Source organism: Canis lupus, chromosome 30 (genome assembly GCF_011100685.1).
Source record: "Canis lupus familiaris isolate Mischka breed German Shepherd chromosome 30, alternate assembly UU_Cfam_GSD_1.0, whole genome shotgun sequence".
Lineage (NCBI taxonomy): Eukaryota > Metazoa > Chordata > Mammalia > Carnivora > Canidae > Canis > Canis lupus.
In genome coordinates, this window is record NC_049251.1 from 30425759 (window position 1) to 30440036 (window position 14278).

A 14278-nucleotide genomic window follows, 5' to 3' on the forward strand; every position below is an offset into this window, starting at 1 on the left:
TAAGAGCACATTTTGCTTGTTCATTCATCCTTCAATGAACACCTGGATTGTTTCCATATTTTAGCTATTATGAATAATACTGCTGTAAACACTGATGTACAAATATCTCTTCCAAATTCTGTTTTTCTTTAAAGACTGTATGTAGGGACACCTGGGTAGCTCAGCAGTTAAGTGTCTGCCTTCGGCTTAGGATGTGATCCTGGAGTTCTGGGATTGAGTCCCCCATCGGGCTCCCTGCATGGAGCCTGCTTCTCCCTCTACCTGAGTCTCTGCCTCTCTCTGTCTCTGTGTTTCTCATGAATAAATAAATAAAATCTAAAAAAAAAAAAGACTGTATATATTCATTTGATATATATAGAGAGAGCGAGCACAAGCAGGAGGAGCAGCAGGCAGAGGGAGAGAGAAAAGCAGGCTCCCTACTGACCAAGGAACCTGACTGACATGGGGCTGATCCTAGAACCCTGGGATCACAACCCGAACAGAAGGCAGACACTTAACCGAGTCACCCAGGCACCCCCTATTTTTAACTTTTTAAGGGAATTGCCATATTGTTTTCCACAGCAGCTGTACCATTTGACATTCTCAATAATAATGTACAAGGGTTCCAATTTTCTATATCCTTACAAATACTTATTTTTTTTCCATAGGAGCCAGCATCATGGTGTGAAGTAGAACCCCAATATAGTTTTGATTTGCATTTCCTTAATAATTAGTGATGTTGAGCATCCTTCATGTGCTTATTGGCCATTTGTATATCTTCTCTGGAGAAATGTCTATTCAAGTTCTTTGCCCATTTTGAATTGGCTTTTTTTTTTGTTAAGTTTTAGAAGTTTAAAAAATTCTATTCTGGATATTAATCCCTTAACCAGATATACAACTTGCAAGTATTTTCTTCTACTCTGTGGGTTGCCTTTTTACACTGCTGATATCATCTTTTGATGCAAAAAATTTAAATTTTTGTTAAGTCCAATTTTTAAATTTTTTCTTTTGTTGTTTGTACCTATGCGTGTCACATCCAAGAAATCAATACCAAATCCAATATCATAACAGATTTTTGTTCTTTTCTCCTAAGAGTTTTATAGTTTCAGATCTCACATTTAAGTCTTCAATCCATATTAATCCCATTCTGGGGGCTCCAACCAAATGATGTTATTAATTTCCCAGGTCCTTATCTCCAAATACCATCACATTAGGGCTTTAACATACTAGAGATAGGGCACAAACATGAAGTCCATCACAATTGGTGTTAATCCTTAAACATTTGATAGAATTCACCATCTGGTCCTGGTTTTTCTTTCTGGGAAGTTTTGGGGGTTTTTTTTTTTTGTTTGTTTTTTGTTTTGTTTTTCTTTCTGGGAAGTTTTTGATTATTGACTCAATCTATTTATTTGTTATAGCTCTTTTAAGGTTTTCTATTTTAGAATCAGTTTTATAGTTTCTGTCTTTGTAGAAATTTGCCTATCTCTTCTGAGTTACTGAATTTATTGTCATATAATTATTTATTGTACTCTCTTATAACTCTTTTTATATCTGGAAGGGCAGTAGGAGTATACCCTCTTTTATTCCTGATTTCATTAATTTGAATCTTCTTTTTCTCTTACTAAAGGTCAATTTCATTGATCTTTTCAAAGAACCAATTTTGATTTTGATGAGTTTCTCTTCAAAATTTTTTTTCCTGTTTTTTTCTCTATTTCATTTATTTCTGCTGTAATACTTATTGCTTCCTTTCTTCTGCTTGCTTTGGGTTTAGTTTGCTCTTTTTCTGTTTTGTAAGGTAAAAGGTTATGTAGGTATTTACATGTAAGTTCCTAGATGATTAATTTTCCAGTTAATCATTTAGTGGCTGAGTCTGTTAAGTGTCTGACTTGATTTCAGCTCAGGTCATAACCTTAGGGTCGTGAGATTGAGCCCCGTCAGCTCAGGTCATAACCTTAGGGTCGTGAGATTGAGCCCCGTGTCCATCTCTGCACCGAGCGTGAGCCTGCTTAAGATGCTCTCTCTCCCTCTGCTCTGCTGCTCTTTCATATATATATGTGTGCTCTCTCTCTCTCTAAATGAAACAAAACTCCCAAACCAAAAAGGGACAAATATTTACAACATTCTGCTCAAAGCCCCCTAGTTGCAATTTGAACCCATTCAGTTTTTTTTTTTTAAGATTTTATTTATTTGAGAGAGAGAGAGAGAGAGAGAGAAAGAGAACACGCAGGGGGAGCTGCAGAGGGAGAGGGAGAAGCAGATTCCCCACTGAGCAGGAAGCCTGATGTAGGGCTTGATCCCAGGACCCTGAAATCATGATCTGAGCTGAAGACAGATGCTCAACTGACTGAGCCACCCAGGCACCTCATTCTTTTCCTCTTTTTAATGGAAAGGGCACCTCAACCCATTCATACAGTATTTACTTACAAAAAAATTATAGGTTTAACACAGTTACGCTTTTGTTAGCTTTCTCCATCAAATAGTCCTTAATTCTAAGTAAGTTTTATCTTTTTTATTGGAATTTGTCCAGATTTTTCCACTTTTTTTTTTTTTTTTTTTTAACAAGGAAATCTATGACTCAATGTACCTTCTGAGTACACTGTTCCCTGGTTATATTTCCCTGGGTCTTACTTTTTTTTTTTTTTTTTTTTTTTACAAATCAGTCTGTCCTTTATTTTTTAAAGTTTACTTATTTACTTATTTTTTAGTAATCTCTACACCCAATGTGGAAGCTTGAATTCATGACTCCCAAGATCAAGAATCACAGGCTCTTCCCACCCAACCAGCCCAAGAGCCCCTCTTTTTCCTTTAAATGTTGGTTTTGTGTAAAATACCACACCGAAACCACTTGTACTCTTACATTAGCTTCTTAACTGCCCTTTTCACTGCCCTTTGCCCTTCTTAACTGCCCTATTTGTTGGGTCTGGACCCAATTTGTTCTCCATAGATTAGAGATTCTGGTAAAATATATATTGGATCATGTCTCTCTCCTGCTTAAAAAACCCCAGGTATTTCCCACTACACTGAGTATTCTGTCCAAAATACATGGCAGCGCCTATAAGACTGTATGAACTAGTTCCTGGCTGCTTCTTCAAACTCATTCTCCACACTCTTTCCTGGTCACAAAGCACTTTAGGCACCTTCTCTGCATAGTTCAGTCTGCCTCTCAGCAGAAGCCTCCAGAAGTTAACCCTTTAACATCTAGGTTCCCCCTCCATTAGTCCATTCTAATATCAATTATTTTCTCATTTATATTTGGTATCAAATTTGCTTTTCTCCTCCCATTATTGCTCTAGTCTCTGATCTTTCCTCTTGGATTTCTAAATTCTCTTTGGGCGTCAATTCTGAGTCTACACAGAAAGTGATAGTTTTTTGAGGGATACCCAACATATGTATAGACCATGAAGAGTTCTGCACCCAGAGAAAGCCATAAAGGACAAGCCATAAGAACTCAGATGCTTCCAGAAACCTTCAAAGAACTGGCAAAGGAAGTTACTATCAGGTCTGTCATCACAGAGAGTCAGGGGAAAAGAGCCCTTGAACTCATGAAATGGTAAATTCCTTTAAGGTACTAGTAAAAGTACCTATATAATAATCTCCAAGCAGATCTAATAGAGGAGGAATAAAATTTTCCATGGGGGTTAGGGTCAGGAAGGAAGCATATTTTTAAATTTGGCTCTGGTTGGGGAAGGGGTGCAAGGATAAGGAAATTTAACAGCACCACTGCAGGGATCATGTAATGCTTGTTTTGGCTACAGCAAAGTAAATGATGGATTGTTGAGATAAAAGCCTTTTTATACTTTCCCTCTCACAGCATCATTTTAGTGGGTCAGGAAATTTAAACTTTAGCTAAATTTGACTTTTCTATAGAATGTGCTAAGAAAAGGTTAATCGCTTTAGATAATGAATACATAAAAAAATATTACCTTTTATCTATTTACCTTTATCTAGTAGTTTCATTCTGTAAGATGCTTGCCATCTCACCCACACATATCATTGCTCCTGGATTCTACAAGCTCTCTCTTGGCATCAAGACTGACACAGGTCATATTTGGTGAGAAGGTGACTGATACTGCCTTGAGATACCCAGTTGGGGATGGCCGCTCTAAGGCCTCTACTTCATCCACTAACTCCTACTCTTTCCCATCCTTTAGTGAACTTGTTGGGAAGCTAGCACCACGGGGAATGCCCCTGTTCTCTATTCATGTTCCATATGGTCTGGCTGAGCAACCTGTAATAGGGCATAAGCTTATTGTATATTATCATCATTTTGAGAGGCGCCTGGGTGGATCAGTCGGTTGAGGATTTAACTCTTGGTTTCTGTTCAGTCATGATCTCAGGGTCCTGGGATCAAGCCCTGTGTCCTGCTGCATGCTCAGTGGGGAATCTGCTTCTCTTCCTCTCCCTCTTCCTCTGCTCCTCCATGCACACGCGTGCGCGCACACACAGACACACACACCTCTCAAATAAGTAAATGAATCTTAAAAAAAAAAAAAAGTCAACCAGTATTAACCAACTCTAAATAACTGGATGTTTTTAAGATAGTATACAATCACCTATAAAGTATGGCCGATTACACATCTACTCTTTAATTGGAAGGTTTACTTAAGCAGGGCACCCAAGTCAGATACCACTCAAGTCAGAGGACTTACATATATCATTATGACTTTCATTAACTTATTTACATTATAACTTCCCAGACAAAATGTCAAAACTCTGCTCCAGTCTCTCAATGCCTGATAGCCACCCATTCTTTTTTATCTACTGGGGACTATTTCTGTCCTTTCCTGAGACCCATAAGTGGAAACTTAAAGGGAGCCAGGCACAACTACTGAGAGAAGAAGATGATCAATCAAAAAAGTTTGGGGCCTATGAAATAGATATCTAGCCACTTTACATCCCTTCTGAAACAACAGCAGTCCCGGTTTCATAGGACTTTTGGGAGAATTATCAGAGAGAATACATGGAAAGTACCTGCTTCAGTGTTAGGTACATAGCAGGTCCTCAAAAAATGTTAGCTTTTATCATTTATCATTACTATTACTAACAATGACTAAAGTATCTATTAAAGAAATCAAAGAATCAGAATATATTAATATAGTTTAATATTAAAATAATAATACTAAAATAATAAAGACTATCAATATTTAAAATACTTTTAAAATGATACCATGGTATATAAACTCTACTTGTTAGATGTTATGCTGAATTACCTATATCAATGTTTTCTCTTCCCAGTGCCACAAGTGAGAGAAATAGTATTTCTCTATATAAACTCCTAGGGGAGAAAAAGGAGTGAAGATATTACTATTCATATGGTCTCTACGTTCTGCACAAAAATATTTATACTAATATAAGCATGAGATAATAAAACACATTACTAAGCCAATAATATGAAACTTTTTAGAGGAACATTATTTTCATTTAAGACACACTTACCTCTGTCTTTTAAAATGAGGACATTTATTCAGTGTCTCTAAAATTTGACTCATTGGTCCATAGACATCATTCATTTTAATGCTTTTTACCATATTTTTCAACAGTTCCTGGTTAAATGAATTATCACCCTTTTGCAATAAATGGACCATTGGATACTTTTGGGCTGTAAAAGACCAAAGAGCAGATGAAGGAAAACGTACTCTATATAAAGAACAATGTAACTAAGCAGCAATTGATAGTTATTAAAGAAGTTACAAAGCACTAAAAACAAATTAAGGGCAGTAGATAAAGGAATAGAAATCTAAGAATGAGAAAGAAAAAAAAAAAAGGGAACAGAAGGACACATAATGATGAAAATAGGCCTAAAGCTTTCTGTGGCCTCAAACAGACAAATTCTAAAAATGCGTTTTCCTTAATACAGCCCCTGGAGAAAATTCTAAATCAGCAGCCTGGGATGGAAACAAACAAATATGTAAAAAGAAGAAACTGGGACGAGCAATGTGCTAAAAGCGAACTCCATGAAACATAACCCCTCCAGCACATACGTAGCATCACTCAAAACACAAAACCAAAAAACCAAAAAATCCCTTGGCCTCCATGGAAGATAGTACTAAAAACATCAAACTTAACACTCACTCTCAAACAAAAGAGTACGATTTTGACCTGTAAGACAAAAAGTAGGATAGTAAAATAGAAGTTAGTTATATATTAGTTCAGGCTATTTAAAGCAAGTAGAGATTACTCTTACATAAACCAAGTCAGCATTCTATGACAGCACTTACTGTGGGCATTCCAGAGGATGTACAAAGGCTGTCCCGGATCCTGATGTAATTTCATATTGTCCCATAACATTTGTATTAAAACGTATTTACTATCTTCTGACATACAGTGGCGAGGAATCTGTATTGAAGAACAAACATATTCATTAACAATTCTTACCTGATAATGTTTGGTAAATATCTTATAAAGATCCTTACAAATATTGTTTAGGATATATGTATGCAAGAGAGGAAAGAGGGCAGGAAATGACCGGTTTGTATGCATCTAACTCTACTGAAGGAAGATGAGCTGAGTTGAGAAGTTAATGTTCTCTGAAGTAGCAGTTTTAACCAATTACTTAGATCAATAAGAAAGGGTACCATGAAGGGCTAACCTTAACCAGCTTATAACTGAGGGTGCCCAGAAAAATGAACCCAGGAGCCTCATTCTACATCGGTCCAAGACCTCACCCTAGATAACTCACTGAGTAAACCTCTTAATCATTCATTCATCATGTCCTGAAAATCCAAAGCATATGCACAATCATAGACATGAGTACAAGTAGGCAGAAAAAGTTCCTAATTTAGAGATGTTGAGATTTAGTGGGGATGATACACATATGAAGAAGTAAAACACTTCTACATAATAATATATCAAAAATACAAGTAAACATATAACTATCTAAATGCTATGCAAAAACTGAGAAAAGGACTGAAGAGAATGGTAGGACATGCTGAACTAGGAACAACAGACATCCTCCTAAAAATGTGTAAGGCTTGTTTTTGAAGGAGGTATGAGGCATGAGTGGGGCCAAATCACAAACTCTTCTTGTAAGAGTCACTGACACTTTCTTTTTGAGGTTACAATAAAAACATAGACCATTTTATTATGTCAATTTTACAAGAAGGCTACAAAACTTGATTTTGTCTTACGCTAGGGCTTTAGGAAGAAAAACTATCTGAAAATGCAACTAAAACAATTTTACTGATCTAATGTTTCAGATGGTTATTTTATAAAAACAACATAAAAACTACTTTTTTTGTCATTTGGTATATGCAAATATAATGGTGACAGTAGCACTGCCTTTTAGTTAATTTTTATTTTCATACCTTTGAATACTTGTTACAATGCTCAGAAGAAAGAATCAATCCAGGTAAGTTACTGGGTAAGTCGAGACGTCTAAAATACCACACCAGGTTCCAAAACACGATTGGATGATGATCCACAAAGTCTGCCACTGTTATTGCATGGTCGCCTTCATTTTCCAGTAAGCTTTCAAGCTCCTTCCATACCACTAAAGGACTAAGATATGGAACTGTGATAGGATCTGGACTAGGAAGGTGCCACTCTAATCCTAAAGAATCCTGTTGAATAAATAAAAAACCATAAATGGAAAATACAACATTGATGATATTAAATCAATTATAAAAATTCCTGTCACAATTTCCATGTAAATAAAAAATACTATAATTTTATCATTGGACTAGAAACTCTTCTTGATCATTATAAAATTGAAGTTAATGAGGCTGTATAGGGCAAGGGGAATAAAATCATATGTAAATCATCAATATCCAAATTTAAAAAACACCAAAATACATACTGTAGCTCCTTGTAAAGTAGTTGGCAGGCTGCCTGTAGGAATGAGCTTCTGGCCTCCAGTGTCTTCCTTATCCAAGGGGCCATAAGTACTAACACTCCTGGCCATTGGAAATATTGGACATTTTGACACACCTGTTTTTGATCTATCAGCAGGGATGTGAATAGTTCGGGCACATGTATTTTCCAGCAGTTTAGATTTGCTTGGGCATTGAAGAAAGAAAAAAAGCATATCATTGTCTAGATTTATTTTATTTCATCCAGAAAGACCAGTGCTTTAGAATCAGAGCTGGATACGTAGCAAAGTAAATCAAATAAAGATGTTAGTCAGGCTATTCCCATAGGATATATTTTTAAGTAGTCTAATCATGTTAAATTTTCTTTTTTTATCCAGTGAACTTTAAATATCCAAAAGTTATTCATTTATTAAAAACATTTAGTGGACAACTTTTATACATCAGGAACCACAGTAGGCCCAGAGGATAAAGCAGAGAAAACAGGCACCTATTTCTTCAGGAGTCACAAGCTTGTGGGACCCAGTCAGAGAAAGGGCTATGCTAAAACTACGACCACACAGATTTGCAGTTGTGCTGTCTAAGCACTCAGGCTTAGACATGTCATGTCAGCCTCCCAGTTCCCTGCAGGCATTTTTTTCTGCAACATGCAGTTACCAATAGGACATCTCCCGTCCCGCTATAGATATGGTGTCTGATACTTCTCCAAAATGAAGTCAGTTTCTGCATTTGTTTTAAGTGTAAATGTACTTATATTAGGCTTACTGTAAAGTCCTCTATCAGCTCAAAATGTTTTCTCAGATTACTAAATATTCCAAAGTAAAGTAAGTTAGTACTGATGTAATTCCGAAAGAGAGAGAGAAAAGAGAAAGATATTCATGATGAACTTCAAGTGTTCTACGGAATTTTTACTTTTTTTTTTTTTTTTTTAAAGAAGCTCTATGCCTAACATGGTACTTGAATTCATGACCCTGAGATTGAGAGTCATATGGTTTACCCACTGAGCCACTCAGGTGTCCCTGGAATTTTTACTTTTAAAACATAGTAAACATTATCATATAAGAATTATACAACTTAAACTGTATTCATAAGGCATAAATTATAACTGTTTAAACATTTAGATTATTAGAGAATTTTTAAAAATTAAAAAAAAATTTTAAGATGTTATTTATTTACTTGACACAGAGAAAGAGAGAGAACAAGCAGGGGGAGCAGAAGGCAGAGGGAGAAGCAAGCTCCTTGCTGAGCAAGGAGCCCTAAAGTGGGGCTCAATTCTGGGACCCTGAGGGATCCTGACCTGAGCTGACGGCAGACGCTTAACCAACTGAGCCACCCAGGTGCCCTGGTTATTAGAGAATTTTAATACTGTCTTAATTAGGGGTAAGAACTTAAGATTATGAATCTAGTATACAAAGAAATTTGAGAGAGAGAGAGAGAGAGAGAGGGAGAGAGAGAAATCACATGGCAAAAGGAGAGGGAGAGAGAGAATCCCAAGCAGGCTCTATTACCCTGAGATCATGACCTGAGCTGAAATCAAGAGTTGGACACTTAACTGATTGAGCCACCCAGGCACCCCTAGAAATTTTAAATGGTCAGCTGGTTTTTCTGTCATTTTCAGAAACATGTAATATATGTTAAAATATAGTTTCACATGATAATTACCTATTGAGATCAAAATTCCCTTGAACAGAGATAACAGACGTGTCAAGACCAGAGGCTGATGTTGAGATACAAGACTGCCTTGTCTGACTTGAAAGGGAGGATGGAAAATGCATATTTTCTGTAGATGGACTTGACTTCAGAAAGTATCTGCAATGTGAATCAAGGGAGCTTTTTGAGAAAAGAGATATTCTAGGAAATATCCTCAAACATGAAGGTAAAAGAAAGCACAAATCCTTACCTTCCGGGTCGTCTTAAATCTCTTATTTCAATATTCAGAAAGGGCAAGAAGAGATTGCCACAAAACGGGCATGTAGTATTGAGATTTGAATCATCTGCTGTCCAGCCAGCCATGATTTCCTCATCATGGACAAGACAATCACAAGTTCTACACCGAGAGCAACTTGAGATAAGAACCTATGGGAGAAAATAGCACTTTATAAAGTGAGCCTATTAGAGATACAATGAGTTAAAAACTATTTCAATCCATAAATCTGTTGGAAAACTAAAAGAAGGATTCAGAAGGTATAAACAATAACAAAAAATAGATTATATTTAGCTAAATCGAATTCAAAATTTTTACTTGAAAGGGAACCTTGCATTTAAGTGAGCATTTTTACCATTATAATTACTGCAAAACCTGCCATGGTTTTATTAATGAAAAAGTAAATCCAAGCACTAATTTGCTAATACCCAAAATAGGTATTTGTAATTTTGTATTATGGGTCTGTATGCTACTCATGGTATGGTCACCAGACGAGTGTGAATCTACAAGTCTTTCTGATTTGTGATAAGTAAAGAAATTGAGAAGTAGACTTAGAAACTTTTAAAGCAATTGGTCATTGTTGCCATATGTTTGTGATCAATATACATTTTTTACTACAGTATCAGTCACGACAGATTGGGCATTAATTAAAAACTGCAACAAAACCCTGGTCTGTCACTAAAGACAAGAGGTGTTGCTATAGATAAATGTAAACGCTGTCATTACATGAATAAAATATAGAAATTCCTGAAGCTATCAGAAACTTTGTCAATTATAGTATCAGGGCTCACTATTTCTTTTCCAGCTACGTGCAAATCTATTTTATGCAAATTGGCCTGAAGAAGCGACAACACTCACAAATGTATTTGGAAGCAATTTTTATAAAAAAATTACGTGAAACTTTTAAAGTGTAAAAGCATAATTTTTTCATTGTGAGAAAAAGAGACACAGCAGCATCTCCAGTAGATATCCACAACAAACTGACAGAAAGAATGACAAACATGATGGGCAAAGGGAACACAAATGCCAAACCAGCTCCATGTCCCCTCATAAAAGCATGCTTGCATAGTAGAGTTGGGTTTTTAAGAGGTTCAGATGTGAAATAAAAATTCCAAGAGAGCATACAGATAAAAAGAGATAACTAGAAATATTGAAAATGGAATAAGCTTTGTACATTGATAAATCTCCCAAAAGAAGGAAGAGACTTGCTTCTGAACAGAGATGATGCAGTATGATGTTAGTATTCTGAAATACTGGATATTTTAACTTTATTCAGCTGCAATATACATTCTGAAATTTTCAGACGCTACATATTTAACTTTTTATTACTCTACTCCTGACCATGAATACTTAAGAATGTAAGTTTTATAAGTGGTATAGGAAGATACTCTTTGGATTAAAATCGTACCTCCATTGCATAGTTCTGGAAGATATTTGTATTACTTGTGTTGCAGGAAGATGCCACTTCTGATTTCCCAGGTAAGGCAAACTTTGACAGGGATCCTGTTCATTATTAAAAAACAAAGAGTAAAACCATTACAATTAATGAGAAAGGACATGAAATCTTTTATTTCCATAAATTCTCTGATAAACTGTCCAACTGTCCTATTCAGTTCTATTCCAATAGCACAACTTAAGAAAACAACAAATAAACAATGAAAAACATGCTTTTCAAGGCATGCATTTTTGTTTTGAGCACAAACTTAAGGAAATGTGCTATAATTCTACAGTTTCCCACATGCTGGGGGTGTGCATTTATCATGAAGTACTTTTCGGGTACAGGCTACAAGGCATTTCAGTTATTTGTAATTTGCTTTTTCTCTTTTTCTATATTTAAAATACAAGAATGGTGTTTAGTTCTAAGATCTAAAAGACATAAAATAGCTAATTTTGTTTCCAATCATAAAAAGATTTACTGGTAATTCTCTGTCTTCTCAGGATCTTTGAAGATCTGGTACAGTAATCTTGTTCTTGAAGAATTTCCAAATATATTCTTAAGAGTAATGGATATTAGTAGGGATTAAAACAACAACAATAAAAAGTAAGGGGAGTTCTGTAGTCAAATCAATTGTTGACAGTGGCTGTACTTTGTTAGTAAGACTGGACGTAATCTGTACTTTTTTTTTCCTCAGTAGTTACTAAATGTTATGAGTGAACACTTATATTTTTATAAAGTAAAGTTAAAAAAATAAATAATGCAATAAACTACCAGTTCATGAGAAACAGATAAGACGGGAAGACATGTTAAACACCAACTGATGTGGGAAACAAAGGCAGAAGAAAAATTATTAAATTTCCTTACTACTTGCAGGCCAGTGACAAGTCGTTGAGGTGGGCTGAGTGACATTCCTCTTAGGGACTCAAATGCCTGGATACTGACACTTTGCTAAGGATAAAGGGCAATCTTAGCCAACCTTCAGGATCCTGTGAGTCTACTTTAACATATAAAAATTCCTTTGGAAACCTCCTTTATCTCTACATATCTCTACATACAGCACCCTCCCCCCCACACTTTATTCACTCTCCTTTGTCCATGAGATTCATTCTTTAACTGGGTGAGACAAGAACCTCACTCTGGCTTTCTCCTTAGGCAATCAGCCTAATCTAGACTAATGGCCTGATTGCTTTAGTATATAAATGACAATGGGAAAAAGAGGTATCTCTAGACCTACCACCACTGGTCCTAGGCTGGCTTCACAGATGTGTTGAGAGGGACAGAAAGGGAGGACATCTCCGTCAGCCTGTAAATTGCTTACATTTGGTGGTAACTGCAGTGCTTTCCTGGATGGTTCCCCACAACCCTCTGTAATTCCTAAAGCTAGTTCAAAACTGCTTTCTCAGACCTCCTATCAGGCTTGACTAATGAAATCATTTCTGTGGGCAGCCTCCCTTTTAAATCCAATTAATCTAGAGCACAGAATATTCATTTTAATAAATATGAATCGGGTTGTGAGGTTTATTTCTTAGCACAACAAATTATTCTTGTATGTTAAAAAAGGAGGGGGCATAATGAGTTAATCACCCGATTTATTCATGAATGGAGGACAAGAGGGGGAAAAAGAGAGAGAACAAAGAGGAAGTTTGAATAGACATATCAACCAAATGCAACAAGGAGACCTTGTCTGGATCCCAATCTGAACAAACCACCTATAAAAAAGAGTTTTATGAGATAACTGTGAAAATTTAAACTAATATTTGATAGAAAATATTATATCATTAAAACATTAAAAAAGATAATAGCATTACAATTATGTTCTCAAAAAATGAATGCTTCACCAAAGATACACAGCGTACATGTTCCAAACAGGCCATGCTAATGTTCATCTGTGAAGCGAGCAGTGACTAGATGTAGGCAGGAGAGGAGGTTCTGGATGTTGTTAAAGTTCTGGTTTTTGATCTAAGGTGTCCTCTGAATTTCTGAAATGTATTTACATATGTAAAAGTGTACACATTACATTGCATATTAATAAAATTAAAAATAAAATTATCAAATGCATAATTTAAAAATGTTAAAACTTTTTTTTAAAATTTTTATTTATTTATGATAGTCACAGAGAGAGAAAGAGAGAGAGGCAGAGACACAGGCAGAGGGAGAAGCAGGCTCCATGCACCGGGAGCCCGATGTGGGATTCGATCCCGGGTCTTCAGGATCGTGCCCTGGGCCAAAGGCAGGCACCAAACCGCTGCGCCACCCAGGGATCCCCAAACTTTTTTTTTTAAAGAAAAACCACTGGCCCAAAATGGCATCACTTAGGCTGAGTTCCCAAAGAGGGCTTAACACCTAATCTAATTGCAGTTTCAATCTCCTTCAGAGTGTAGTCTTAGCCAGTCAGTCAGGAATATTCTGACCAGTGCCAGGGAGCTTGCCACATGGGCCCTCTCTCCACCTCACAATGGCAGATGAAGTAGTCTGCCTAAAACCCCCCGTACTACTCGCTAAGGGAAAGTGACTTTGGAATATCCTTCTCTTTTGCTATTAACTTTCTTGCCTCACCTTTCTTCTATAAAAAGCCTTCCATTTTGTACATTTCCTTGACGCCTACCCTCTACTTGCTAGATAGGATACTGCCTGATTCAAGAACTGTTTAATAAAGCCAGTTAGATCTTCAAATTTACCTGGTTGAATTCCACTTTTTAAAACAATATAAAATATTAAAGCCCTTATATTTTAGAGCTACATGTGGAAGTATTGATGAATAAAATTATATGCTGCCTAGGATTTACTTTATTTATTTATTTATTTATTTATTTATTTATTTATTTATTTATTTATTTATTTGCAGGGGTTTAAGGATTTACATTTATTTTTTTATTTATGATAGACCGAGAGAGAGAGAGAGAGGCAGAGACACAGGCAGAGGGAGAAGCAGGCTCCATGCCGGGAGCCCGACACGGAACTCGATCCCGGGACTCCAGGATCGCGCCCTGGGCCAAAGCTAGGCGCAAAACCGCTGAGCCACCCAGGGATCCCCAGGATTTACTTTAAAATAATCCGTGGGCAAGAAAAAAAATGTTGGGTCTACAGGACGGGGACAGAAAACAAGATTGGCCATTTGCTGATAGCTGTTGC

General features: G+C 36.4%; 1 protein-coding gene across 7 annotated transcripts in view; it reads right to left on the reverse strand.

The window, feature by feature from the left end:
* DENND4A (DENN domain containing 4A) overlaps positions 1-14278 on the reverse strand; it is a 139243-nt gene that overhangs the window by 3340 nt on the left and 121625 nt on the right. For 4 of the 7 annotated variants that reach the window (XM_038580750.1, XM_038580751.1, XM_038580749.1 and 1 more), the window contains 9 exons: positions 11117-11211; positions 9685-9860; positions 9447-9593; positions 7775-7973; positions 7284-7538; positions 6198-6315; positions 6052-6078; positions 5416-5578; positions 5190-5254 (listed from right to left, as the gene is read on the reverse strand). In XM_038580750.1, coding sequence (XP_038436678.1) covers positions 5190-5254; positions 5416-5578; positions 6052-6078; positions 6198-6315; positions 7284-7538; positions 7775-7973; positions 9447-9593; positions 9685-9860; positions 11117-11211 — 1245 coding nt within the window. The remainder of the gene's footprint in view (positions 1-5189; positions 5255-5415; positions 5579-6051; positions 6079-6197; positions 6316-7283; positions 7539-7774; positions 7974-9446; positions 9594-9684; positions 9861-11116; positions 11212-14278) is intronic. The other 3 variants (XM_038580755.1, XM_038580753.1, XM_038580752.1) reach the window with 1 other exon arrangement.